The sequence below is a fragment of the Silurus aristotelis genome (assembly GCF_946808225.1).
Source record: "Silurus aristotelis genome assembly, chromosome: 17".
NCBI lineage: Eukaryota > Metazoa > Chordata > Actinopteri > Siluriformes > Siluridae > Silurus > Silurus aristotelis.
In genome coordinates, this window is record NC_139590.1 from 19530000 (window position 1) to 19557176 (window position 27177).

A 27177-nucleotide genomic window follows, 5' to 3' on the forward strand; every position below is an offset into this window, starting at 1 on the left:
TAGATGTTTACTCAAGGATGTTCTTAAAATGAGTGTGTGTATGTGCGTGCGTGAGTGTGTGCGCACGCGCGCTCTCTACTATGCCTTGACGTACGCCTACCTTATCGTGGTATTGTGGAGTCCGAGATCAAGATAAGATGCTGACCTTTAGGATTACCTGATGGTGATATTACACGTTAAATGAGTATTGCACCGATTTATCTTTCTTGTGTGTGTGTGTGTGTGTGTGTGTGTGTGTGTGTTTTAAAAGAAAACTAAAGAATTTAGCATTCTGCAGTCTAAAGAAACTGTAGCCACAGCTGTGACTCGCAAAAAATACAGCACTTTGAAGATAGGCTTTCGATTTCTTTGGTCTTTTTGGAGGCGCCACATCGGGTTCCTCTTGTTTACAGACTTTCGAGGGGGGGAAACGTACGCTCATTCTTCCTTCATTTTAAATGAGAAAAAAAAAAATGCACAAAAACCTTTAAAAAAAAATATATAAAATAAGGGGAAAAAATCTACAAAAACATTTTTTTAAAAGTAAAAAAAAAAAAAAAAAACTACAGAAACCGTTGTGGATGAAGACGATGCGGTGTATCTCTGGGAAATACTGATCAGTGTTCGGCCATGCTGTCGGTTATTTGATGTAATCCTGTCGTCTGCTCAATAACCAGCATGGTTCTCAGGAAATATAGCCAGTTTTTCCCCCCTCAAATAAAAAAAACTCCTAATTGTAGGAAATAATCAACTTTTAGCACTGAAACGACTACTTGGAGAGCTGAGTGCGTTTATTTCTCTGCCAAATACCTGCTTTAAGCTGGAGACATTCTACACACCGCGCTCATCAACTGCCCCACTCACTTCCTTCCTCTGAATCTGCTTCATTCTTTTTTTTTTTTTTTTTTAATTATAAAAATCTCCTTGATTTCTTCCCCCCCACCTTTTTTTAATGATCTTGGGGAGGGGGGGGGTCTTTCCACGCTTCCTCTTTAACACTCTTCCATTCATATTGCTCCTGCACCTTCACTTTTTCTTTTCTTTCGTCTAGTCTCTTTTCCTCTTTCTCGTTCTTTGAGTGTTTTTTCGAGTGTGGTTTAAAAGGAAAGAAAAAGCAGAAACTATGCATTTCCTGTAGCTCTCACGGAATTGCTTTTTCTATTTTTTAATCTGAAGTTTTTTTTTTTTTTTTTTTTTTTTCCCTTCCCCAAAAGGCATTGATTGTAGATTAGCCTTTTTTTTGGGGGGGGGGGGGGCATTGCCACCCAGGCAGTGTTTCGTTGAACCTTTTAACTGTCATCTGCATTTCATATTATTTATATATATATATATATATATATATATATATATATATATATATATATATATATATATATATATGTGTGTATATGTATGTATATATATTATACAATATTCATTCTATATATATATACACACACACACACACACACACACACACACACGTGTTCTTTTTAAATCTTTTTTTTTTTTTTTTCCTTCCCCGAAGATGATGCAACACCGTGGCTTTTTAACTGTTTACAAATCGAGTATGATTGTAGTGTGTGTGTGTGTGTGTGTGTGTGTGTGCGTGCAGGTTTCTGAAGTTCTTTTACAATATGGATCGGTCTGGCTGCTCGTGTCATTACTATGATCATTATCACTATGATTGCTCGTCGTCGTCTTATTATCGATAGAATTGTTTTGTTTGTGTTTCATTTTTGGTTTTGTTTTTCCCTTTGGTTTCTCAGCGCTGGTGTGTCGCTGTGTGAACAGCTGGAGCCTCTGATCTGCACCCTCAGAGGGGAATGTAACCTAAACACACGTTCAAGTCATGTACATAAGCGTATATATCGCGTCGTTGATGCACAGAGATGTCAGCATTAGGCGAAGCCATGGACCTTAACGTGTGCGTGCGTGCGTGCGTGTGTATGTATAAGCTGTTTCTGCTCCTTATTTGCGTGCGCGTGTGAGGGATTACTTTTTCAAACCCGTGAGTATTAGCCTTTATTTTGCGACTTATGCCAGTATTGAACCGTTTTAAATAACCGCTTTACCAAATCGACTTTCATCGAAAGCTTGTGCGCTGAATGATTCCACATTTCCATTTAAAAAAATTATTAAAAAAAATCCTAAAATGCCTTGCGATTGCACTTGGTGTGTTCAGTTACTGATTACAGTGTTTGTCCACACAGTGTAGCTGTAGAGATGGAGAGGATTATATTGTGTTTGTGTGATTACACTCTTAACTGCACCCTATTATACACACACACTTACTTTGTGTTCCGCCTGATGCGTATGTGTGTCGCTGTTCTTTTTCCCAAACACGTTTGTCACGTGTGGTGCTTAGAATGTGTGTCCGTCCGTTAGACCTCATCCAAGTGTCCTCATTTTGCCCAGAGGGGAATTTTTATGTGTTTTCTTACAGACTCGGTGGTGGCGTGTTCGTCCGTTGCTCAGTCTGTCCGACTCTGTGCAGTGTTAATTCCACTTCATGTGTACATTTCTGCATCGTTTTTGTGTGTGTGTGTGTGAATGCCCAGCTCTTTATCATCCCAGACTCCCGTCGCAATACACACACTTCCTCTTTAATTGTTTTTTTTTTTTTTTTTCGCGCCGCGGTCTCCGTTACGTATTACACTCTTAACTACGACGCATTTATTACTACACTGCTGTTTATTGTCGATGTGGAGAAATCATCTCTGAGCTTTAACAATGGATCTGGTCTGCGCTCAATTTTTTCGCCCTCTGACTGAAAAGAGTAGGGTGGAGAAGGGGGGGTGGGACTTTAGCCCCTAAGTTGCTTTTATTTTGTCCTATTGTATATGTGGTGTTTAGGGACGAGCGAGAAACCAGTCGTGTAATCCACTGTCATGCCAAATGTAGGGAGGGAGTGCAGGAGGAAAGGGATTACTGTGTAAAAGCTGGGGTGTGTGTGTGTGTGTGTGTGTGTGTGTCTGTGTGTGTGTGTGTTAATGCTAAATGGATGGCAAAGTACAATCCCCATAATGCGTCATGGCAGCCCGGTACTTGTGGGTTGGGGGGGGGGGGGGGTCTGGGTTTGGCGGGATCTGGCATAGACATTCTACTTTTGTACTGATTTGTTTAAGTGATCCTGTCAGCTGTGTTTTTTTTTTTCCTTTCTTCATTAATATTATTTTTCCTTTTTATTTTTTTAAATATCGTTCCTACTGTTTGCAATTTTCGACTTTAAACTGTGAGAGCGTCTCGCCGTCGGTTGTCGTCGTTTCCGATTCTTGAAACCCTAAAAGCTTTAGAAAATAGAAAAAAGAAAAAAAAAAAAAAACTACAAACCAGCACAAAGAGGCCGAACGAGAAACTTCTTCCATCCTGGAGAACATTCGGAGAACGTCTATGCAGCGAAGGACGAGGCTTCCATTAGAATACCGTGTTTATGCTTAATAACAAATACGAATAAAAAACAAAATCCCAAGTGGATTTTTTTTTTTTAAGAAAAACAAAGATATAATGATTAAAAAAAAAAAAATCATTCGATCACACGTGCCATGACTGACAGCCGTATTATTATTCTTTTATTATTTTTCTTTTCTCCAAAAATAAAGCGGGCCAGTTGTAGCAGACTTTGGAGCATTATTAGTGTTCGTTATTGTTGGAGTATTGATTAGCGACTTCTTGACACTCCTCAGCGTACAAAAAATAAAAATTAAAAAATATTTTAAACTAAAACCACATTGTTTTGGTTTTATGCTCACACAAACGCGCGCATCCTCGATATGCACACTGCTTCGCTAGGACTGTTTTTGAAGCATACAAAGATTTCAATTAAAAATGAAAAAAAAAAAAAAATGGTGAGAGCGCGGAGCAGGACCGACCTGACCTGAGCGAGCACGAGGTCTCCTCCACGTTCAGAGCCTTCGTCGTCTCTCGCATCGATGTGTTCAGCTTGGGGGAAACTGCACTTTTTTTTTTGAAGGACAATCCTTATTTGTAACGGTCATTGTTAACAATATTTAGTGGAAGAATAATAACACAAGTAGACATTCTTGTAGTGATGAATGTTTCCTCTAACGCTGCACCCCCCCCCCCCCCCACACACACACTCTTTGTTGCTTGGTTTTTTCGATTTTTAGTGCCCGATTTAAGTGGAATAAAACCGTAGAGTAGGTTTTTAGCTTTTTTTTTGTTGTTGTTGTTGCCTCTACTTGTAGACTGATTAACTGTTTGTAATGTTCTGATCTTAATATCAGAATACAAAGCTGTATAAACCCGGGTGCAACCCGCAATAAATAAATAAATAAAAGTTTAACATTGAGCACGGTCTCTTCGCTTTGTCATTTTTATTTCACATTTTTTTTCATCACAATATGATGTCACTGTAACAGTCATTGTTCCACTGTCCTGTTTTTTTTCTTCTTCTGCTGACCTTTTGGGTTCAGATCTGCCCTGAGAGGAATCCCGGATACAGAATCAGCACTACAGACTCGATCTTCTACTAGCAAACATGCGATTGATCTGTTCTTGCTCACTGGATAATAACCTTGTTAAACTGAGCGGCATCAATCTGATTAAAATACTGCTGTATAAAAAAATTGAGACCAGCTCTGTTAACAAGAAAGTATTTTATTTTACACACTATCACCTTCAGAATAGCAAAACAAACATTTAGCGAGAGCCAAATCTGGCGAGTAGATTTGGCCACGCAAGTGAGATCGGGTGGATCGTTTCCCGACAATCATCATGCACATGTTTCTGAAGGATTTGGACATTTTCGGGAGTTGAGCTCTCGTTTACACGTCCCTGTCCTATTCGCCCATTTTAACGCAGAATTTGCTCTTTGTTCTAACTTGCTGTCCACGATGAAACATGGTAAAAAAAAAAAAATAGCGCCTGATACCACCTCGCATATAAACCTGATTTGATATGTGCATTTAAGCAACTAGTTAACCCTGTGAAGCCTGACATGGACAGAACATTTTTTGAAAATTCAAGTGTTTACTGGGTCTTTAAAAACATGTTTTAAGTTGATTACCATTTACAAATAAACTGATTATTGTGTTTGGAATGTAAAATCCTCATCAAGTGATCTTCCGCAAACTGCTCCAAATCACTTGAATTGCCATCCATAAGCATCTAAAAAAAATACATACAAAACACTGTGTTCTGAATTTCTTCTCTGAATTGGTTAACAGATTATGATCATTTAATTGTTTTACTGAAACGACACAATATCAAGCTACAACATTCAATGTATTTAAAAAAATCACAAATTTAATTTTAACTAGAATGAAATTGGTTAAAAATAATTTTAATGACATTGAAATTTTTAATTAGTTAATTATTGTATTTGGCATTGTGGCAGGAATAATGCAGATGGCATCCTGAAATGCACTGTATTGATGACTAAGCTAAATGACCTTATATACCTGCGGTATCATATTTAATACACATTTTCAACAGGATTTTGCCAAACACATTCTGTACCAAAATATAAATTTAGTTGCTTCAAAAAAGTAAATGCTCATATTAAAAAAAATTTGTAACAACTTGTTCAAAATCAGCAAAGATGTCCCTGCAAAAAAAAAAATAAAAAAATTGCTGAGTCACTCCAGGAAGGAAGCCATATTGGAAAAAAACTGCCAGAAGCCTAATGACTGCAGAGCATTGATAAATCCAACAGGGGGCAGGAGACAATCTCAGATTGTATACAACAGGTTTTTGAGGAAAGTATCATTTAATGCAGGTGGTGCAGAGGTCTCAAACGCATGTATCAAACATTTGGCGTTCTAGGTTTAAGCCCATTTACACAGATTGTCCAACGTGTGTGTGCAAACTGAGGACATTTAACGAGTGGCCAAAAGTATTGAAAGTATTCATGCTGTTCCCAAAAAGTTACACACAATTGTATAGGATTTTTATAGATGCAGTAACATGAGATTTTCCCTTCACTTGAACTAGGAGACTCAAAACCAGCTCCATGAATATATGCTTTACAATAGATTGGAGTGGAACATCCCCTCCCATAGAGCAATTAACCCTTGTGTATATGCGGAATTGGACCGCTGACTGCAACCCAGGCCTCCTCACCTACATCAGTACCTGATTTTTTTTTTTTTTTTTTTTTTACTAACACCCTTGTCCTTGCAGGAGCACACACCAGTCAAGTCGGCTTTTATTGTCTTTCCAACCATATACACTAAAGTACACAGTGAAATGAAACGGCATTCCTCTGGGACCAAGGTTCAATATAAGTGCACAAAAAAAGGAACACACGACACAGAACTTACAGGGGCAAGGCTTTAAGTGCATTTGTGGGACATTTAGTGCAAGAAATGGCAACATGAGACAGAAGACACTGGGACACTGCAGCACCAACTAGTACAGACTTTACCCATATAATACTGAATACTTCTTCAAGCGACAGGTGAAGGTCTACCTTTTCCTGAAACACTTCAACTAGCACTTTGCCAGGTTTGCTTGAAAATGTCTTTTACATTGTATTGAAAAGTCTTACGGCTTGCGGAAAGAAACCGTTACACAGTCACGCTCCAGAATCCAACAACGTCTTCCCAGAAGAGTGGAGAGAATTATAACAGCAAAATGGGGATACATTGTGCAACAGGATGTTCAAAAAGCATTCAATCTTCTGGTCAGGTGTCCACTGTGTATACAGAATAGATGTAGAAAGCAGAAAGTCTGGACCCGTGTTCAGACAAACTACAGTATGGAGAATCACAAACAGAATCACAAACTTGTATGGAGTAATAAAGTCATTAAAGATGCTCGCATAAATGTAGTTTTCTTTATCCGAATGCTCAGATTTCAGATCTTCAGTCTCCTGCTATAGAGCTCTGATCTCAAGCATACTGAACACTTTGGGGATGAATTGAAACACTGATTGCACCCCCAGGCCTCCTCAGCCCTTGTGGCTGATAAACACAAATGTCCGCAAGCACACTTCCAAATCTAGTGGAACATCTTCCCAGAAGAGTGGAGGAGATTCTAAAATCAAATTGGGACTACATGTGGAATGCGATGTTCAAAAAGCACATACCATCCTTATGACCTGGTGTCTGCAAACTTTGCTTTTGGCAATATAGTGTATGTATTATTGTTTTTCCACTTATATCTGTGTGTATGTGCCTCCTGGCTGCTACTGTAAGACCATGAAAGAATTCCTATAATAATAATAATAATAATAATAATAATGAGAAAATTGGGAAAAGGCTGCGTTCAACTAGAAGGTCGTAACTTGTAATTCCCAAACGCTGGCGCTTTTCTCCATCATGAACTCTTCTGAGCTCATGGAATGACATCATTCTGACATTTAAACTAGTATTTCTTTCAAAACCATCAAAGAAGCTTTATTAAATCAGATTTGCACTTTAAGAATGTTTATTTTGATTATACCATTTTGTTACTTTGTCTCCTCAGCCTATAACCAGAGCTATTCATTGTAAACCAAACTTTAAATTATTTTCCTATGATATTAAGTCCCTGTTTACTTCCTTTAAGGTACATGTCAGAACTTTTAAACTCAAATGCCTCCAAAACGTATAATATTCTTAAATCCATTGTTAAAAACTTTTAATGTTTTACGGTGACAAATGATGGATTTTCTATTATTTTGTAATGTATGTATCTCTTCCTCTTCTTTTTGTTGTATCTGTGTTGTGATTGTTATTGTTAAATTCGTGATTGCAATAATGAGATCAAAATGGCGGCGGTTTAGAGCTAAACAATGACGCACGTTGTGGCTCGTTAAATGACGTCACGCACAAAACAACAAAAAACAAAACGAGCTCCGATTTCCCAGTTCAGAAACCAGCGTGTGGGTTCGGCTCATGCTATTTGGCAGCCATGATGATTGATGATTTCAATTGCTGAACTCGTGAAGGAAAAGAAGCCTATTATTGAATTTACGAGCACCAACTCCGAGTTGTTGTTGTCTTTTTTTCCTCGTAGGAAATTACGAGTAAGAGAGGCCTGTGGCGTTCTTCTCATGTTTATGACGTCGATGCCGTCGCCCCTGCGTTTGTGCACAAGTGACCCCGTTGAACGAGCGGCCTGTTCGGTGTAAGGCGCGCTCCCGTTGAGGATGGTATTACTTTAAATAAAACAGACTATATAATGTAGCGTTGGTTTACATACTATACGAATTGATAAGCATTTAGATATTGTATTTAATGTTCTTTGTTTTTTTTCCTGGTCATTTTTGTTGTTTTTTTTTTCTTTCGTGTTTTAGCCCGTTTCCATGTTTAGCTTGCTGCTAGTTTCCCTAGCCGCACTAATCTAGGCCTTTTCCCGCTTTGTTTTTCCTTCACCTGTATGTGTTTTTTGTTGGATTTCCCACTACAGGAGTTTCTTTATTGATATACTTTAAAGGACACTGTGAACACCTGGACTTATTTTTGGAGTATTTTTTGGAGTACGTGCGTTTGTCTCTAAGGTTGGACGTTGCGATCTGACGCGGTGAAAACACGCCGCTCGAGCTTGGACGCGTTGATGGACACTGGGAGCCTGAACCGTGGGCGCTCCCCGCTGTGATCGCTCCTTATCCCGGACTGATTGTAGTGTTTTGTGCTCATGAACCGTCTCTGGATCCGGCATGACCACCTGCGGGTTTTCTTTAGCTGTTAATTCTTGGGCTTTGGGCTTGAATGGGTGATTGTAGGCCTTTGGCGTGAGAGAGAGAGAGAGAGAGAGAGAGCAGCAGTGAAGGGAGCGTTAGGTCATTGTGTTTTGATAAAGTGGATATTCTGATCTGACAAACGTTTGTGTGTTTAAAAAAAAGAAAAACGAAACCCAAAAAACATGTCTTGTGTTCATTATAAGTTTTCTTCTAAACTTAATTACGACACGGTGACTTTCGATGGGCTGCACATCACCGTGAGCGAGCTGAAGCGCCAGATCATGGGCAGGGAGAAGCTAAAGGCTGCGGACTGCGACCTCCAGATCACCAACGCCCAGACTAAAGAAGGTAAGATCTCTCTTACACACACACAACTGTCTTACCTGAATATACTAGTTAAGATCTTCCGTATTAGACCTGCTCTCTGTGACCAAGAGTTTGTTTACACATGACAAATCATTCCCTCCCGTTAGATCATCCCATCCCACAGTGTCCCTATTCGCTCTTATAAAATTCTCCACTCTTCCGGGAAGATGGTCCACTAGATTTTGTGGCGAGATATATATACTGGTTGACGCTCCATAGCAGGAGATCTTTTACTACAAGCACATTTGCTCTGTTTATAATAAAATAGAATCGTGTCTTCACCTAGTTCGAATGAAGGCAACAAAAAAACGTCTTCAACACACTTAATATAAATAATTCCGAGCGGCTATTCGTTCATGCGAGGAAGTGACGTCTTTGGTTCTTGGACGTTTCCGGTTAGCTGGCGCGCACATTCAAAACACTTACTGTAGAGGGTTTATACACAGCGATATCGCGACAGTGTTTGTTCTCGCGATTAAAAATGTCCAAATGAAAACCAGGACCATGTTGTTTGGTGGTCGCATGTTCTCGAAAGGCCAGAACCTGCTGTCGGACATTAGTGTTTTAGATTTCCGGAAAAAGAAATCGTGACTCAGCAGTGAAGACAGAAGTCTGGATGTTGACTCAGACATTTGTACTTTTGATGTAAAAGCACTACACATGAATGAGTTATGAATTATTATTTTTTTTTTTTTAAGTCACGTTAGCCAGCATTGAATTGCCCCTTCCTGTTAGATAGTGAACACACACTGCTCAGATGGAGCACTTAAAACCACACACACTCTTCCACCGCAACACAAAAAAAAAACGACGTATGCAATGTTACACAACATGAGAGTGCATGTACGTTTGCTCATGCAGTGTGTGTGATGAACCAAGCTGGCCATGGTGGTCCGTGCCAGAGAGACTTAGTCGAGTATATTGGAGAATTAATAGAAGCTGGGATTTTATTGGCAAACAAACAGTGGGTAGTTTGCATGCAAAGTGGTGCAAAAAAACAAACAAAAACACCCAGTGGGCGGAGTCAGAGGAGAGCGGCCAAACTGTCAAGATCCGACACTCGTTTATCCGAGGGTGAATTTCCCCTCACTTAGTTTATTTGTGTAAAGGTGTACAGGTGTTCTTATGCACTTATCGCCGAGCGTACAGCGATTTTTATTTTATTTTTTTCATTGGTGCCAATCTGAGAGCTTTGGCTTTGAGCATGAAAACACTATAAATGTGTCATTGATGCATTTGCTCCTGTGGAGCTCAGAATTTTAACAAAGTAGTCAAATGAGAACGAATTCCTGGCTTGGACGGTTCACCTTAAGTTTCAGGTCTGTGTGGAATTTTTGTGCGTTAGTAAATCTTGTTTCTTTTTTTTTTGTTTGGTTCCTCTTTTCCCACAGAATACACTGATGATGTGGCTCTAATCCCCAAAAACTCCTCCGTCATCATCCGGCGAATACCAATCGGTGGTGTAAAGGCAACAAGCAAAACATTTCTCATGTAAGTCAGCTTTTTATGTCTACAGGTGGTTAATTCTAAATTCTGCAAAACTCTAATTGCAACCCTGTTGTAACAGGTGGTGTGCAACTTCTTACTTGTAACTTTTAATGAAATTGGGGGGTGTAACCTCCAGTACATTTGTGGGACGCTCAGTAGATGTTTTCAGCTAGTATTTACACACAAGTGGCTAAGAAGGAAAAAAAATTGCTGTATAGATAGTCTATTGGCAAAAGTATTGGGACACTTGACTTTTCCAGCCGTACGTGTTTCGTATTTTACACGCCAGAGGCACACAATTGTATTGAATGTCTCCAGATACAGTAGCAGATAGTAGATAATGTAGGGCTTGAAATACGATCTTTATGACTACAAGGTTGACATTGGTTGGAGTGGAAGATCTTCTAAAATAGAGTTCTGACCATTAAGCATAATGAACATCTTTGGGATGAACTGGAACGCTAACTGCACCCCAGGCCGCCTCCATCTTTTTTTACACAAGTACCTGACCAGAACCTAGAGGAAATATATTCTTAGAGAGTGAAAGTTATTATAAAAGTAAATGGGGGATCAAATGTGTTGTGCTCAGTTGTCCACAAACTTTTGTCTATATAGTAGGTCTAGATAGATGATTTCGATATGGAAAGAGACACTGAGCTAGAGAAGCTGAAACTTCACGTGCGAATGACTCCTTGTAAAACAGACAGATCATGAGGTATTATACTCTTTGTGTGTTCGTGCGCGTCCGTCCTTTTGTGTGTGTGTGTGCGAACAGTATTATTGGTTGTGTTGCGCTGCCCCCCCCCTGACCTTTTCTCTTTTTTTCTTTCTGCGTTGCAGTGACCGATCCGAACAGTCAGTTGGACCTTCAAAAGCCGTATGTAACACCAGCTCATTTATTCTAACCTTTCACACCTGCACCACACACCGTTTTTCTCTCACCCACACGTTCCTTGTTCTTTCCTGTCGTGCGTTGTGCTGAGACTTTGCTAATTACTCTGAGCCATGTGTACGGAGGTGCGTGCACTCGCTACTACACCGTGTCACACACCTGGGGGGGGGTTAAATACTGTACAGTTTGATGTACTGTCTGATCACACTGATCTTTATAAGATCTTAAAGTCTGCCTGTTGTACTTTGTACAATCTGTCTTTCTGTTTTATGAATAAAAACCATTTTGTCGAAGTTATTTATTTCTTTACGGAAACAGCTTCACTGTCTGTTTAAACCACTGTGATCACCTTAATGATAATGGTAATGGTCAACAATTTCATGCTCAGGTGAACTACTTTTATTGAAAGTAAAGTGTCCACATTTCTGCCTTTTTTTGCCAAGTTATATTGATAGTGCACTTTTCTGAAAAGCCTTGTTTTTCATGCACATTTGTTGAATGTTGGTGTAAATATTTCTGGTGTGGATAAACCGATGATGTGATGAACGGGGTTTCTGTGGAATAAACCATGACGGAACGAGTGTGTGTTCCTGTCTCTCCATGACTGCGTCCTTAGTTACCCTGCTTAAGGTTTTTTACATTTTCGATCCGCAGTATGGGTTAATGTGAAATTTCAAAAACGTTCGGATGAATCTCAAACTAATACCGCAGCCTTTTACACCGTGTATACGTTTGTTTAACTAAAAAGTTAAATAATTAGTAAAAAAAAAAAAAGGAATTAAATTATATTATAGATATGTATATTATTTTCTAAACTTGAGAATTGTCTCAACCCTCCTTATTTTGTATTGTTTTTGTTTTCTTTTCCTCTCAATTGAATTAACAGCTTTCACCGCTTCCAACCATGTCATTCTGCAAACAAGTGTACAAGTCAATGCCATTCTCAAATAAAGAATTTCTGTTTCCCCATTCCCAAATTAATGCTGACCTGTTTTAATAAGTAGAAGTGGCACTAATTCTATTTCAGTCCTGATCACAAAAAAGTCTAGTGTGTGCGTTAAAAATTTCAGTGCATGGCGGAGAGGCAAAAGAACCTCCCGATGCTGGCCTCTGCAAAGTGCATTCAAATTGTCTAGAACACATCAAGCTGTGAATCATCCTGCTTTAAACATGAATACCTGGCAGCATTTGACAAGATAAAACCACCACCATTGTGCACAAGTAAAGGAATTAATATAAACTTTTTTTAGTATATATTTATTATAGATTTTTTATATACACAGGAGCTCTTATTCATATACACAGTAGTGCTGTAACTACATTTGTTGCGAAAGCGAGGTGTGTGTGTGTGTGTGTGAGGGAGAGAGAGAGTGTGAATTGAGTGCATATGTGCTGCGTATCTACTAATAATCCAGATGTTGGAATTCTCATTGTACTTGTACTGTAATTTTAATTTTTTTTCTGCTCTCCCATCGTTCCTTCCCCAAGTTTGTCAAACCTATCTCATACCTCTGCCTTTTTCCCCCCAAATTGCAAACCCAAAAAAATAAAAAACCCCAGTGATTTTTTCCCTTGTATGTTACTATGGTTACAGTTATAGACAACACATTAACACAGAACGGTGATTAAACAAAAAAGAACGTGTTCAACCGCCTGTGCTCGCACCTTCTGGCCAATCGGAGTCGGATATGAACCGTTTGTTGTGCTGAGTAACTGAAGGAACGCCTGCGCTCAGCTGGTTATAGGGGTCTTGGTCTTAAAGAACTGACCAGTTGTGTTGATCACCCCAGACAGATGTCTTTTTCATGCTAGTTTTTTAAATAAACGATCGCTCATATTTTGTCAGCAGCAAAGTTTCAGATACGTCAAAAAGGACGTCACTTCAGCTGTCATAAAAAATTACGCAAGTATTTAAGTCTTTCTTTTTAGAAATGAAATCAGGTCAGTTAGGTCCTTTTGATTGGTCAACAAAAGCACAGTGGAGAATACCTGAATACCGACAGAGCAGGCATGCCTTTACTTTTCACTTCTTTTTTTTTTTGTTGCTTAAACGTATTATGCAAAAGATTGACTTTGCATGGCCAGAAAACTGGTGACTGACCAGATTTATAACAAACTAATAATAAATAAAAAAAATCCAGTGGTTTTAATCATTTATGAAATGTATTGTTTTTGACCAGCACTCAATCACAATGATTTAAAAAAACCAAACTTATCAGGAGTACAAAAAATCTATAATAACTAATAAAAATAGTTCTTTTAGACATTTTACTAGAGTTAATGTATTACTGGGTCGTCGTTCAGCGTCTGGTCGTTTTCAGATCTGCAACTACTTGCGCACACACACACCTCACCTTGTGTTCATTTTGTGGCCTGTCTGTCTGTCTGTCTGTCTGTCTGTCTGTCTGTCTGTCTCTCTTGATGGATAGATTATAGATGTTTATATACGTTTGTTTGTGTACAGGTCACTACAGAGGGTTGGGTCATTGACGGTGTACTTCTAATTTCTGAGTGTTGGTGCAATTTAATATAAATTGTTGAGTTGTTCTCTCGAGTGGAACCGTTGATCTGCATTTAATTGATTAAAAATAACAAAAAAATGAAACATTTTCTATTAAATACTAACCGGGTACATTTCCTTAATACTCACACAGGAGGTTATGATTTATTCAAACTGATGCCAGTTGTGTTGTTTTTTTGTTTTGTTTGTTTTTGTTTTTTTTGATAGGGTGGGGGATGTATTTCTACACCAGATATTTGATTGTCCAATCTGTAGATTCTCTTGATTACAATAATCACCATTGTGACTGATACGTATGCCGCATTATCATGTACCATTATACTGCATGTAGAATTGTTCTGCCATCGTGATCTTTATCTTAATTTATATATATTTCTTCTCTAACTGGATTGCGCTGTGCTTGTTTCCACGGTAACTGTACCAGGTCATATATTTCATTTATATTTTTTGTGTGTATGAAGACACTTTTTGGTCACATTTGTGTAAATGTTGGATTTTATGATCTACAGATTTATGATCTACAGATATTTATATTTAAATCTAATTTCAATGTTCTGTTTATTCTTTGTCATTTGCTACAACTGAACAAAACCCATAAGAAAGAAATCATCCACCATTCTTCTTTTTCTTATCATTTATTTTGCAATGGTGTCTCATCAGTGCTCGCAGTACCACTCATTGATATTTTTTTGTTTTTTGACTAAAGTAATTGTTTGTATGATGAATATCATTGAGCTTGATCAATAAAATCCCTGCGATTTCAAACGTCATAATAACATTCCCACGGCCTCGTGTTTTCACTTCTGTCCCGAAGTCAGCCAAACGAAGAGCTTTCGTTACGGTAAAGTCCGCTGTGGCTTCATTAACACGTTCAGCCGATCGACTGAAGACGCGGCGCTGTTTGTAAAAACGGTTAAAAACAGATTTCTCTCTGTGTGTTTGTGTATTTATTTTATTTTTTTATGTATGTAATACAACTTTGCGATTACATCGTCACTCAGTTCGGAGCCATTTCACTGTTGGATGTCACTGCAGTATAATATCTTGTCCAATATTTTGTCTTTGTATAAACAGATCGATGATTCTCCCTCCATTACTCTGGCGCAGCTCTCCAAGGTATATATCATTTGTTTTATTTAACCTCTTTTACGTGTAGTGCATGTGAATTTAGCATCTTTTTAGTCCCTGTATTCCATAGTTTGAAAAACTTCTGAGTGACATTTTCTGGTATTTTTATGTGAACCTTTATTATGAATCTGTAACAACCAGTTGAACAACATTTCATTTTCAAATAAAAGATCAAGGCGTGCAGCCGTCAGTGTTTGTCCTGCTCTAATTCACTTTTCTTTAAATTTGCTAACTGTTTAAAATGTCTACAATTATAATTCTGTGGAATAATGGGTGGGTGTGTGGGTGGGTGGAGGGAGAGAGTTGTTGGATGTGGATATATGGATATATCTTAAGCAGGATGGATGAATAAATGTATTTGAAGGATCGATGGATGGATATTTGTAATGTGGATTAATGATCTAATAGCTGGATTTTATGGATATATGAAGGGATAGTTTTGATTGGATGGATAGTTTTGAAGGATGGATGGATAGCTGAATTTTATGGATAGATGAAGGGATAGTTTTGATTGATGGATGGATAGCTAGATGTGTGGTTGGAAAGACTAATGGGTAGATTTCAAGAATGGATGGATTTGGTGAATAGATTTGAGGGATGGAGGAATGGATAGATTTAACTGGATGAATGGATCGATTAGAAGGATGGAGTAATGGATTGATATGAAAGGATGGGTTGATGGATTTGAAGGATGGATGGATAGTAAGATGGGTGGATGGATAGATTGGTATGTGGCTGTCCAGATCTGATGGATTGATGAATAGATTTGAAGGATGGAGAAATTAATGGATAGATAGATTTGAAGGTTGGATTGATATGTGGGTGTACAGATTTGAAGGATGGATGGATGAATAGATTTAAAGGATGGAGGAATTAATAGATTTGAACGACGGATGGGTGGACAGATTGCTAGACGAGTGGATGGATAGATTAATTGGTTGATGGATGGATGGATGGGTAGGATGAAGGAATTGCTAGTTTTAAATGATGGATGGATGTGATAGAAGGATGCATTTGATGGGTGGATGAAAAGATAGATTTGCTAGATGGGAGGCTTTGGTAGAAGGATGGAATGATTTCAGGGATGGATGGAGGGATGGAATTTTGGGTTACTACAGTAATGCGTGGTTTGATGCGTGTTCTGTTTGGTGTACAGGAAGTTTCTTCTACAGGAACGAGGCTCTTGTGGTAAATGAGGTTGAGTTTGTGTTTAAAAAACTGCTCAGCTTTTTCTTGAAACTTTCCAGTGACCTGAGGGTTTGGAGGTTTTGTATGTATTTTTGTGTGAAAATCGCTTTTCCTGACTCACATCAGTTGTAACTGGTTGCTCCCTCACCAGTTTCGGCTTTTTTGTTGTTTTTCTTAAGTCTTTATTAATGTCATAAGAGATTCTGCAGTTTGTCACACTTCTAAAGCACTGACACTGGAGACTCCTTCCAAATATGCTCAAGAAGGTTTTTCTCATTGGAGACTTTCTATAAACGATGTGAGTCTGTAAGTTACTTTTCAGAGGCGCAATGTATCGGAATGAACACGCTATAATAATGATGCGGCATTAGAAACGAGAATCCCATCTTTCATTCTATCCAGGAATGTTTGTTGCGATTCCGATCTTTCGTCAAATTGGTAGAATGCGACGTGTGTGTGTGTGTGTGTGTGTGTGGAATAACTTGAGAAAACTAACTGCTTACAGCAACTTACTCCAGATTTTCATGTCACGTGGTCTATAAACATAACCGAGTGAAAGCTGCAACTCGTATATTAAGTGGTTTTTGTGATTTCTGAAATAGTGTGTGAGCCATAAGCATGCTTGGTGCTGTAAAGACGACGCCTGCTGTCTATCTTTTTTTTATTTGTCATGGACGGAGCTGAAGTTTTCCATACTGGACTTTTCTTGCGCCGCTTCATTGCAGAAGCAGTTAAATTTGAGTTTTAAATTTTTTTATTGAATTTTTCTAGAATTATGTATCATTTTAAATGTGAGGATTTATTCAGAAGCCACAGACGTTTTTCTAATCCAATCGCAAGCGTTTATTTATCCTATTATTTAGTACAGTTTTATATTGTGGCTACTTTCCTCAAACCTTTTCGTCTTCTGACGTGATCCTGGGCTTTGGGTCTTGTTTAAAAATCGTTAACGACATGGACAGTCTAGCTAACTGTGGCTAGTCAGGTTATATTACCGTAGCTTGCTAGATGTAACCGTGGACGTAATGCGTCAGCTAATGCTGTTTAATGTTCTGAAGCGTTGCTGAGACTTTCATTAAATGGACAAAAGTTTGTGGACACCTCAGCTTTTTTTTTAGCATTTTATTCCACCTTCCACATAAAAACTCCAATCTTCTGGGAAGATGTTCCACTAGTTTTTCTGGAGATTTGTGCTCATTCACATGATGTGCCCATCATGATGGAGGTGAGGTGAGAAGGCATGGGGCAAAAGTGTTCAGTAGGGTTGAGGTCCGATCTCTATAGCAAGAAGAGATCTTCATCAACCTGTATCTTCATAGAAAGATCCTAGTTCAAGGGAATGTTAAAGCATCCAAAGACATCATGTCATGTGTGCCTCCAAAAAAGGAGAAGGGTGTCCCAGTCCTTTTGTCCGTATAGCGTATATAGTCTCGAGTCTACAGAGCATCAGTTATCAGCTCATGTAGCCATAACCGTGTCTGCATAACAACACCGTGGATAAACTGCATCATGCTCTATGTGCATTATCTGCTCTTTACTTTTGATTTTCTCCTTTTGATTTATTTATATATAAATATAAATAAAATGATAGTGATGAAATGCTACTCTGCTGAATTTCATATTTGAATATTTTTTGGGGGGAGACGTGTTGAGGGGCTTGCGATACTCACCGGTCCGATTTGCCTCCAGCATTTTGACACCAGTAAAAGCAATGGAGCAGCTTCTCTTTACAGCATGAAGGATCTGTGGGCTCTCGCGCACTAGCTAAATTAGCATTATTGACGTGTCATCATTTGCAACCGTTATTGCCTGTTGAACAGACGGCGAATCTGGCCGAGGCGAACGCCTCAGAGGAAGACAAAATCAAAGCCATGATGTCCCAGTCCAATCATGATTACGACCCCATTCAGTAAGTGTCCATTTCTCAGGTCAATTCAGATGTGATGATTAAACTATAGTCCATTTAATCCTTTGTTCCTGATTTATGTCTGAATAGCATAATCCTTCAAGCTATAGAATTTCCTTGGTCTATATATAGATATCATTTTATTTTTTTTTTTTTGAAGGAAGAAAGAAATTATGTCTTATGAGATGTGTCTTTTCTTCAGTTACACAAAGAAGATGGTGGGTCCTCCTCCTCCAAATTACACCTGCTTTCGCTGTGGGAAAAGTGGACACTACATCCGAAACTGCCCGACCAATGGGGTAACTGGGTTTTCATTAATAGTTATTAGGGTTGCAAATTTCCGGAAACAGTGCATGGAAAACGTATCGTTTATATAAAATGATTAGAACTTGGGGGAAATGTATATAAACTGTAAAATATACAAACCTTTTGTTTGGTCATAAGTTGACATGCATGCAAACTAATATATATATATATATATAAGACTGCACAAGGAAGTTTTAGACATTTATTACATTTATGTAATATCCATGTAATTTTCATGAAGTTTTACACAATATAATGTCCTTTCTAACATTATATTGTGTGCAGGATTGTAGAAACGATCAGTCTTGTGCTATGGATGAATGTGCAGTGCATGTAGGGGGCATGGAAACTGAAATTGCATTAAATCTGGAGGTTTAAACCAGGTTTTTTTTCTGAATTCAGTTTATTCCCATTGTTTCCTGTTAAATGCCATGGAAAGATTAAAATTCCTGGAATTTTTCAACCCTAATATTACTTACTATTTTATTCTGCTACAAGAGTACAAGAAAGTAACTTGTATATATTTTTTTAAAATCTTGCTTTTTTCCCAGCCAATTCTAATTGAACCTGACTGTTGTGTTAGCAGGATAAAAGTTTTGAGGCGCCTCAGCGGATTAAAAAGAGCACAGGGATTCCTCGCAGCTTCATGATGGAAGTGGACGATCCCAACATTAAAGGTGCCATGCTGACCAACACGGGCACTTACGCCATTCCCACCATTGACGCGTAAGCACAAGCTCTCCGTCGCTATGCAATATTTTATATACAATTATCGGAACTGCAGTGTGACCACACGTTGAGCACACGTGAGTCCGTAACGTTTCTCCCGCAGAGTGTACCGTTTTGTAACGGTGGGCTATTGTTCTTTGCATTGTTTGCGCTTTAACAGCGAAGCGTATGCAATCGGGAAGAAGGAGAAGCCGCCGTTTGTCCCTCAGGAGCAGTCGTCCTCCTCTGATGATGACGATCCCGTTCCAGATGAGTTGCTGTGTCTGATCTGTAAAGACTTGATGACCGACGCCGTTGTGATTCCCTGCTGCGGAAACAGCTACTGTGATGATTGTGAGTTTTACTTTTTTCTCCCTAACGTACACTATATGGACCAAAGTACTGGGACACCTGACCTTTCCAGCCATATGTGCTTTTCAGACAAGTTGTATAGAATGTCTTTTGGATGCAGTTGCGTGAAATTTTTCATTCACTTGAACTTGGAGACCCGGACAATCCCGCTGTGCACAAAGCTCCTTGAAGATAAGCTTTACATGGAGAGGAAGATCCTGAGTGTCTTGCTATAGAGCGCTGAACTTAACCCTACTGAACACCTTTGCGATCAATGAAAATGCCGAATGCACTCCAGGCCTCTTTATTAACGCCCTTGTGGCTGGAATGAGCACAAATTCTCCACACGCACACTTCAAAATCTAGTCTTTCCAGACGCATGGAGGTTATTCCAACAGCACACTGGGATGAAATGTAGACTGGGATGTTCGATCATCACGTTATCTTCTGCTTAGGTGTCCATAAACCTTTGTCCATATAATGTACTACATTGTTTTAAGCTGTATGCAAATTTTCACATGATCATTGTAGGTCTTGTTGCTTTGTTAGGTTTGTAGATTTCATACACATTGACGAATCGCCACTTATTGAGTACTGACATAGGAATGCTTTTTTGTTTCTGTACAGGTATTCGAACAAGTTTGTTGGAGTCAGAGGAGCACATCTGTCCCACTTGCAACCAGTCTGAAGTTTCACCTGATGCGTTAATTGCCAACAAATTCCTACGTCAGGTAAGATGTGGATCGAAACACAATTAGCCAGTGTAAGATGTCTGTGTAATAAATCTATCTCTCTATACACACCTCACTCTATTGCTTACAAGTTCTCCTTGTGATTGTTCTCATTGTCCAGGCTGTGAACAACTTCAGGAATGAAACGGGCTACACCAAGAGAATTCGCAAAGCCGCCGCTCAGAGTTCTGCTCCAGCCCCTCAGCCTCAGCCCCGCGTCCAGCGGCCTGTTCAGCCCCTCAAACTTCTAAACTCTCGCCAGCAGGACCCGTTACGCGCTCGCACGCCGCCCCAAAACCCACCTGCTGCTGTAGTTCCACCTGCGGCTGTAGCTCAACCTGCGGCCGTGACTCCACCCCGTGCCGTTACACCACCCACTGCTGTCACTCAGCAGTCCTCGGCCACACCCCCTGAGGTCGATGCTTCTCCTGCGATCGAGACCAGTAGTGGCCCACCTGCACCGGCTCTGTCCCCACCACAGCAGCCACCCAAACAGGAGGATGTTGTCCTACCTAAGTGAGCACTTTATTTTTCTGCATTATTTAATATTGCTGATTCTCAGCATCGGTGGGAAATTGCGACGTGTAATTGGATTCAGCAATATTATGCCTGTATGTTGTATGTGAAGTTCTTCTGCGTCGACATGAATGACAGCGAGTTTAAAGTTTTGCTTTTGTTGCTTTCTGAGTCTATAATGCAGATTGTTTTGTCTTGTCCCTCTCACCCCCACCCAAACAGAGAGCCAGAAATACAGCTAAAGCCTTTGGTTTTACCTGACAGTCTGCTTCCTACTCCAATTATTCCAAAGGTATTGCATATTCTCATTGGTACCCAGTCTGACATTTAAAATCCTATAAGGTCATTTTGTCTGTAGATCTATGACACTTTTCAAAAATTTCCCTTAGGGGCCCCACATTTCATTGATGAACCAGCCACATCTGCACCCACTTCCTCTCCCTTTACCCAGACCAGGTGAGGCTTTGTACACTTGTATCTACAGTACAAAACTGGCTGATTTCACAGAAATACTAATAAACTGATTTATTTACATTTCTTTCAATCTTGAAAAAGATTGTGATTTAAACAATATGTATATATTGTTTTGACAACTTGAGACTTCCATATCAGATAATGAAATACTGTTTGTTTTCCTTTGTTTTTTTCTCTTTAGTCTCAGGACCACTGAGACCTGGTGCCCCAAGACTGCCTGTAGTTCGTCCTGTGTGGGATCCGTGAGTATTTTTCACTGTTGGGACTTTTAAAATTAAAACTCATAATGTGAGCCTCGATTGAAAAATTTTGCCCTTGCATCGAGTTTGGTATTAGGACATAATCTGTGATCGAGTTCCTGGCAGCTAGAAGAAGAGTTGAAAATGGCCCAATTTGTCTCTCTGCACACCCATTTTAGGTCCCCAGGGCGAGGTCGGCCCCTTCCCAATGATCGTCACCAGAGGGCGCCCGTTCTTCCAGTCCAGCCGCCTCCTGTTGCTCCAGCCCTTTTCCCACCCTCTCTTTTCCCTCCCCCTCAGCATACGATTCCCCACCCTTCTAGTGTTGTTCCACCACAATTCCCGTTGCAGTTCCCTCCAGGGCAACAACCTGCCCCCCCTTTCAATATGCCTCCCCCAGGTTATCCCCCTGCCACAACAAATATACCTAGTCCATGGGTACCGCCAGGTTCTCAGCCCCCAATCACAAACCCCACTGTACCCCCATTACCATCAGCACACTTCTTGTCCAAAGAGGAATTCTACAGACAACAGCGTCGACTGAAGGAAGAGTATGTACCTTGTAACTCTTTGTAAGTTATATATATATACATATTATATATATATTATATATTTTAAATATTTAAAGTGAATGAATCTTTTATTAATTTGCAATTAGGGAGAAGTCCAAACTCGAGGAGTTTACCAATGACTTTGCCAAAGAGTTGTTGGAGTACAGAAAGATCCAGAAGGAGAGAAGAAGGTCCTATTCCAGGTATGTATTTCCCAACCTTGTTTTTATTTATTTATAAATTTTTTTGGGGGCGGTAAAGAGTGACTCAATAATAAAAAAAACGTTCCATTATCTTCCCTACAGGTCAAAGTCTCCATATCGCTCCTCCTACAGTGGCTCATCCTACTCGTACTCAAAGTCCAGATCCCGGTCCCGATCTCCTCGTTCCTACTCGCGCTCCATATCGCGATCTCGCTCTCGCTCCCGCTCTCGTTCACGATCCCGTTCTCGATCCTATTCTCCATACTCCAGAAGAGGCAGAGGTCGTAGCCGCAGTTATCGTTCTCGATCCCGCACGCCTCCATACCATCGGTCTCGAACGCGCTCTCCTTCCTACAGAGGGCGAGAAGGAGCAGGAATAAGTGGAGGAGGAGGCATCTATCGATCTCGCTCGAGGTCGCCGATCTACAGGACCCACAGTCCTGGCAAGAAACAGCCTCCGGCTGCTCAGGCAGAGGAGCGCAAATATACAGGGCGGTACAGGGAGATTCCTCAGTATGACGCCAAAGCTTTCTACGGCCGAGCAGTGGATCAGAGCGACCCTTATGAACGGGAACGGTATCGAGAGTGGGAGAGAGAGTACAGAGAGTGGTACGAGAAGTATTTCAAGAGTTACGAGGCATCGCAAGGCGGTCAGGTCAGAGGCCGTGGTCCAGGTGGACGAGATGCATATTCTCCAGAGCGTTTCGCAGCTCACAGGCCCAGAGACGATTCGCCGTATGGCAGGGGTCGTCGGGAAGAATATCCAGCACACGGCGCCCCACCAAGAAATCGTCCGTTGACGTATCAGGAAAGGTGCGCGGAAAAGTACGGCCATCTTCATGTCAACAATATGCCGATTGGAAGAGGAACGAGCAAAGAAGCGCCGAAACCCACCAAAGAACGAGAACCATCCACGAGCGCCCCTGTGGACTCGAAGAGTCTCAAACACAGGAAACATAGGAAAAAAAGGAAAGGCGAGGACGGAGATATATTCAGTCATTCAGACTCTATGGACGAATCGAAGAAAGATGAACGGAAGGGAGACTCGATGCTGATGAACTCGAGTCGCGATGATGCCACACCCGTCCGGGACGAGCCCATGGACAGCACCTCCGTGCCCTACAAGAGTTCTTCGGACAAGGAGAGAAAAGAGAAAACCAAAAGCAAGTCAGAGAAAGTTAAACGCAAGACTGAGAGTAGCACACAAAAGAAAGAAGCTCCAGCAAAAAGCACTAAGCCTGCCAGAGAAAAGGAGGATACGGGACGGGAAAGGGTTGTTTCTAATGAACCGGCCATTAAAAGGATCAAAGAAGATCCTTCTCATAAGACTGAAACAAGCAAACCGCATACTTCTGAGAAAATCATGCTTCCTCGCAAATTACAGCAGTCCAGACCGGTCAAGCCTCACCAAGAGCAAAAAACAGTCAAAGATGACTCTAAAGCCAGAAAAGAACCAGCCAAAGACTTGCCCAAAGTTGAGAAACCTCCTGCTAAAGATGTCAAACCCAAATCGGAGAAGCCCATGAAAACGGAGGAGAAACCCGCCGACAAAGCAAGCGAGGCAAAGGTGGAGAAACGGAAGCGGAAAGAGGAAAAGCCGCCCGCGAAGGAGCCAGAGTTCATGCTGAGCAAATCTCCAAGGGTGGAAGTAGCTGAGGCGGCCAGCGTGTCGCCCAAGCCGAAGGTAGAGAACGAGAAGCCGATGCAGAAGGAGAAGCCCGCCATCCCCTCTCTAATGGACATTAAACCTGAACCTGCTCGAAAGATCAAGCTCAATCGTGAGATGGGAAAGAGGATTAACGAGCGACTTTCTTCCGAGGAATCTGTCACCGGGAAGGTCAAACCAGACCAGAAGTCAAAAGTCAAGCTACGACGCCAGGCGCACGGTACAGACCGGTCTGGATCCACGCTGGTTGATTACACCAGGTAAGAGGAACCTGTTTTCTATGCGCTAGATCTACAGTATCTCACAAAAGTAAGTGCACCCCTCAGATCTCAGCAAAGATTTTAGCATCTTTTCAAGGGACAATACTATAGAAATTAAACTTGGGGTGTACTCACTTTCGTTGCCAGTTATTTTTAGAGAACAGTAAATTTGTACTGCTATACAAACTGCACACTGACTGCTCTAAAGTATATCCATGTTTCATTTCTATAGTATTGTCTCTTGAGAAGATTTACTGAAACAGTTGCTGAAATGTGAGGGGTGCACTCACTTTTGTGAGATACTGTGTATATCTTCAGCTGTCCAGGTGGTGTCAGCTGTAGTCTTAGATTACTGTCGTTGGTTAAACAGTTTGCGACGAGCAGAAAAGCATCTCCGTTTGTGCAACACATCAAACTTTTAGGTGGCAGCAAGGGGATTCTGAATCTCCTCAGAATCCCCTTCTGTCAACTCAGAAAAGGAATCGGAGGCCCACAGAAACCTTGACAGTTTGTTACTAAAGCCTTCTAGTCACCATCTAGTCCATTCTGGCCATTTCCCTTTGATCTCTCTCATTAATGAAGCGTTTTTAACTTTCAGAACCAGATATTGTTTGTTTTCACACCATTCTGTAAGATCTTTTTCAAAAATGCACCTCCGACATCCTTTCCTCTATGTAATATGCAAATTAATGACGTTTTTCCATGTGGATATCATGCACTAAAGTTTGTGTCTTGACAGCACCAGCTCAACTGGCGGAAGTCCCATCAAAAGGCATGAGGAGAAACCAGACCTGAAGAAGACCGTGGTGAAAACGCTGGAGGAATACACCAATGACAGCTCGACACCTGCCGAGGATGAAATAGTCATGATCCAGGTGCCTCGCTCCAAATGGGAGAAGGAAGACTTTGATTCGGAGGAGGATGAATCCAAAGCCGCACCTGCCTCTTCTGCAGACGGAGACGGTGACGCTTCTGCTGCCAACTCTGCTGCTTCAAAATCCAGCGAGAAAGAGCCGAGTAAAGCGCCTAATGCCCCTAAAGAGGTTAATCCAGAGGCCAAACCTACCAAGGATCTGCCAAGCGATAAGGAGAAAGATGGTGAGTGTGAAAAGGAACGCGATAAAGGCAAAGAGCGAGACAAAAGCAACACCGACCGCGACGCCTCGGACAGAAAGAAACCCGGTACCTTAAATCAGGACCGCGAGCGAGCGCAGGACAGAGGAAGCGACCATGGAAGCGAGAGAAGCTCCTCGTCTCAATCGTCCAGAGACAGACAAACCGAAAGGACGGCGTCGACCTCCAGGAAGTCATCAAGTAAAGAAAACTCCGCCAGTCTCGCCGACAAGAAGCAGGAACACCGCAGCAGCTCAAAAGACCACACCGATTTCCGGCAGAGGGACACGAAATCGAGAGAGCAGCCCAGGAAAAAGGACTCTCCACAAACGCCCCCGAAAATGCCGTCAGACACCACTAAAAGGGCTTCTACTGCTTCACAGGAGTCCAGACTGTCTGAACATAGTTGTTCCACAGACAGGAAGGAGCCGTCTCGGGATTCCAAAAGGGCTTCTTCCGAGGACTCGAAGGGGGACAAGGCGGTACACAGAGAAGGAGCCAGGCACTCTGATAATCGCGTAGCAAAGGAAAAGGAGCAGCACAAAGCGAACCAAAGTACCTCATTGACCGAGTCCAAGAGCGACCCCGAGAGAAGCGACGCACGCGTTAAGCCTCCTTCGACTCGTTCCACCCGTCTTCCCTCCGACTTAACGCGGGAGACGGACGAGGCCGCCTTCGTCCCAGACTACAGCGAGAGCGAGAGCGACGCATCGGATGTGGAAAGCAAGGCGGAGCGGAAGGAAAAGGGACAGGAAAGCAGCGCAAGTCCGGCCCACAGCAGGAGCGCCAGCCCCACCGGAAGCCACGCCCACAGCAGCAGCCCGAGCTCGCCAGGCAGTCAGGACAGCAAGAAAAAGAAGAAAGACAAGAAGGACAAGAAGGAAAAGAAAAAGCACAAAAAGCACAAGAAACACAAAAAACACAAGAAGCACGCCGGCAACGAATCGGAGTCCGACGCCAAGGGACAAAAACACAAGCATAAGAAAAAGAAATCGAAAAAGAGTAAGGACAAGGACGAGAAGGACAACCGGACAAAGGACGAGCAAACCGAGGCGTCAGTTTGAGACTGTCAGGGAGTTGTAATGTATAATGTATAGCGCTCGATGGTACAGCATATAAAGACATTTCTGTGTATTATAAAGACTACTGTTCAAGCTGATTCTTTAGTTCATGTTCCATAGAAATGAATGCTTTAACCATGCTGAACTCTGCCCAATGAAAAGAAGAGCCTCCTTTAACAATGAAGGCTAATGGAATCATTTGTTCAGGAAAAAAATTTTTTTGATCAATATTTTTTGGATCTGTTCATTATTTTGTCTTATGGTTTGGCAATTAACTCTGTAGGGAGCTGTAAAACATGCACTTTAGATACGTGAACATAAGACAGTGCCCTTTTTTCTTTTTTTTCCTTTTTTTCCTTTTTTTTTTTTTTTTTTACATCTCATTGTTTCCGAAAATCGGAAGAGGCCGAGCGGTAATTATGACCGTACGCTAAATATTGTTACAGATTCATCATAGCATGGGCAGTGGGCACAGCATATAATGATCTGCTTCAGAGATGTTTGCACTGTGAATGTTTTCTCCTCCACTCTGGGTTTTTATTTGACATCCCATTCTTGTGATTAATTTAAATTAACATTTGAAAAGGTTTTTGTTAATGGAAATAAAATGAAGCGAAAGTTTCAAATCATTGTCTGCTTTGTGTAATTATTTCATTACATTGACATTAAAGACGATATATAAAGATATATTTACTGATAAGTGAATAAAGTTGGGTGTTACGTCACAATAGACTTCCAGGGAAACGACTTATTTTCCATCAAATAGGTTTGAGATTCTTCAGTGTCAGTAAAATATATTAACGTAAATTATATATTCTTTAGGGAAAAACAGATTGGGACACCTGTCTTTTCCAGTCATATGTAGTTATATATAATATTTCACACAAAGTTCACAAAGCCAGTTCCAGGACGATGTGCTTCC

At 40.8% G+C, this 27177-nt stretch overlaps 1 protein-coding gene across 4 annotated transcripts; it reads left to right on the top strand.

Annotated features, from left to right (window-relative positions):
* The first annotated feature begins 7772 nt into the window (after nucleotides 1–7772).
* rbbp6 (retinoblastoma binding protein 6) lies at nucleotides 7773–26882 on the top strand. 4 transcript variants are annotated; one of them, XM_083565743.1, is made up of 17 exons: nucleotides 7773–8935; nucleotides 10345–10444; nucleotides 11282–11318; nucleotides 14929–14970; nucleotides 17991–18079; nucleotides 18279–18375; nucleotides 18966–19108; nucleotides 19272–19444; nucleotides 20069–20172; nucleotides 20294–20688; nucleotides 20911–20980; nucleotides 21078–21144; nucleotides 21344–21404; nucleotides 21581–21973; nucleotides 22060–22155; nucleotides 22258–24081; nucleotides 24821–26882. In XM_083565743.1, the coding sequence occupies exons 1-17, from the start codon at nucleotides 8770–8772 to the stop codon at nucleotides 26256–26258; spliced, it is 5295 nt and encodes a 1764-aa protein (XP_083421869.1). In that variant the 5' UTR covers nucleotides 7773–8769; the 3' UTR covers nucleotides 26259–26882. The 4 variants fall into 4 exon arrangements, with proteins under 4 accessions (XP_083421869.1, XP_083421871.1, XP_083421870.1 ...); XM_083565745.1 differs by having other exon boundaries at nucleotides 21581–21952; XM_083565744.1 differs by having other exon boundaries at nucleotides 18969–19108.
* The last annotated feature ends 295 nt before the right edge of the window (nucleotides 26883–27177 follow it).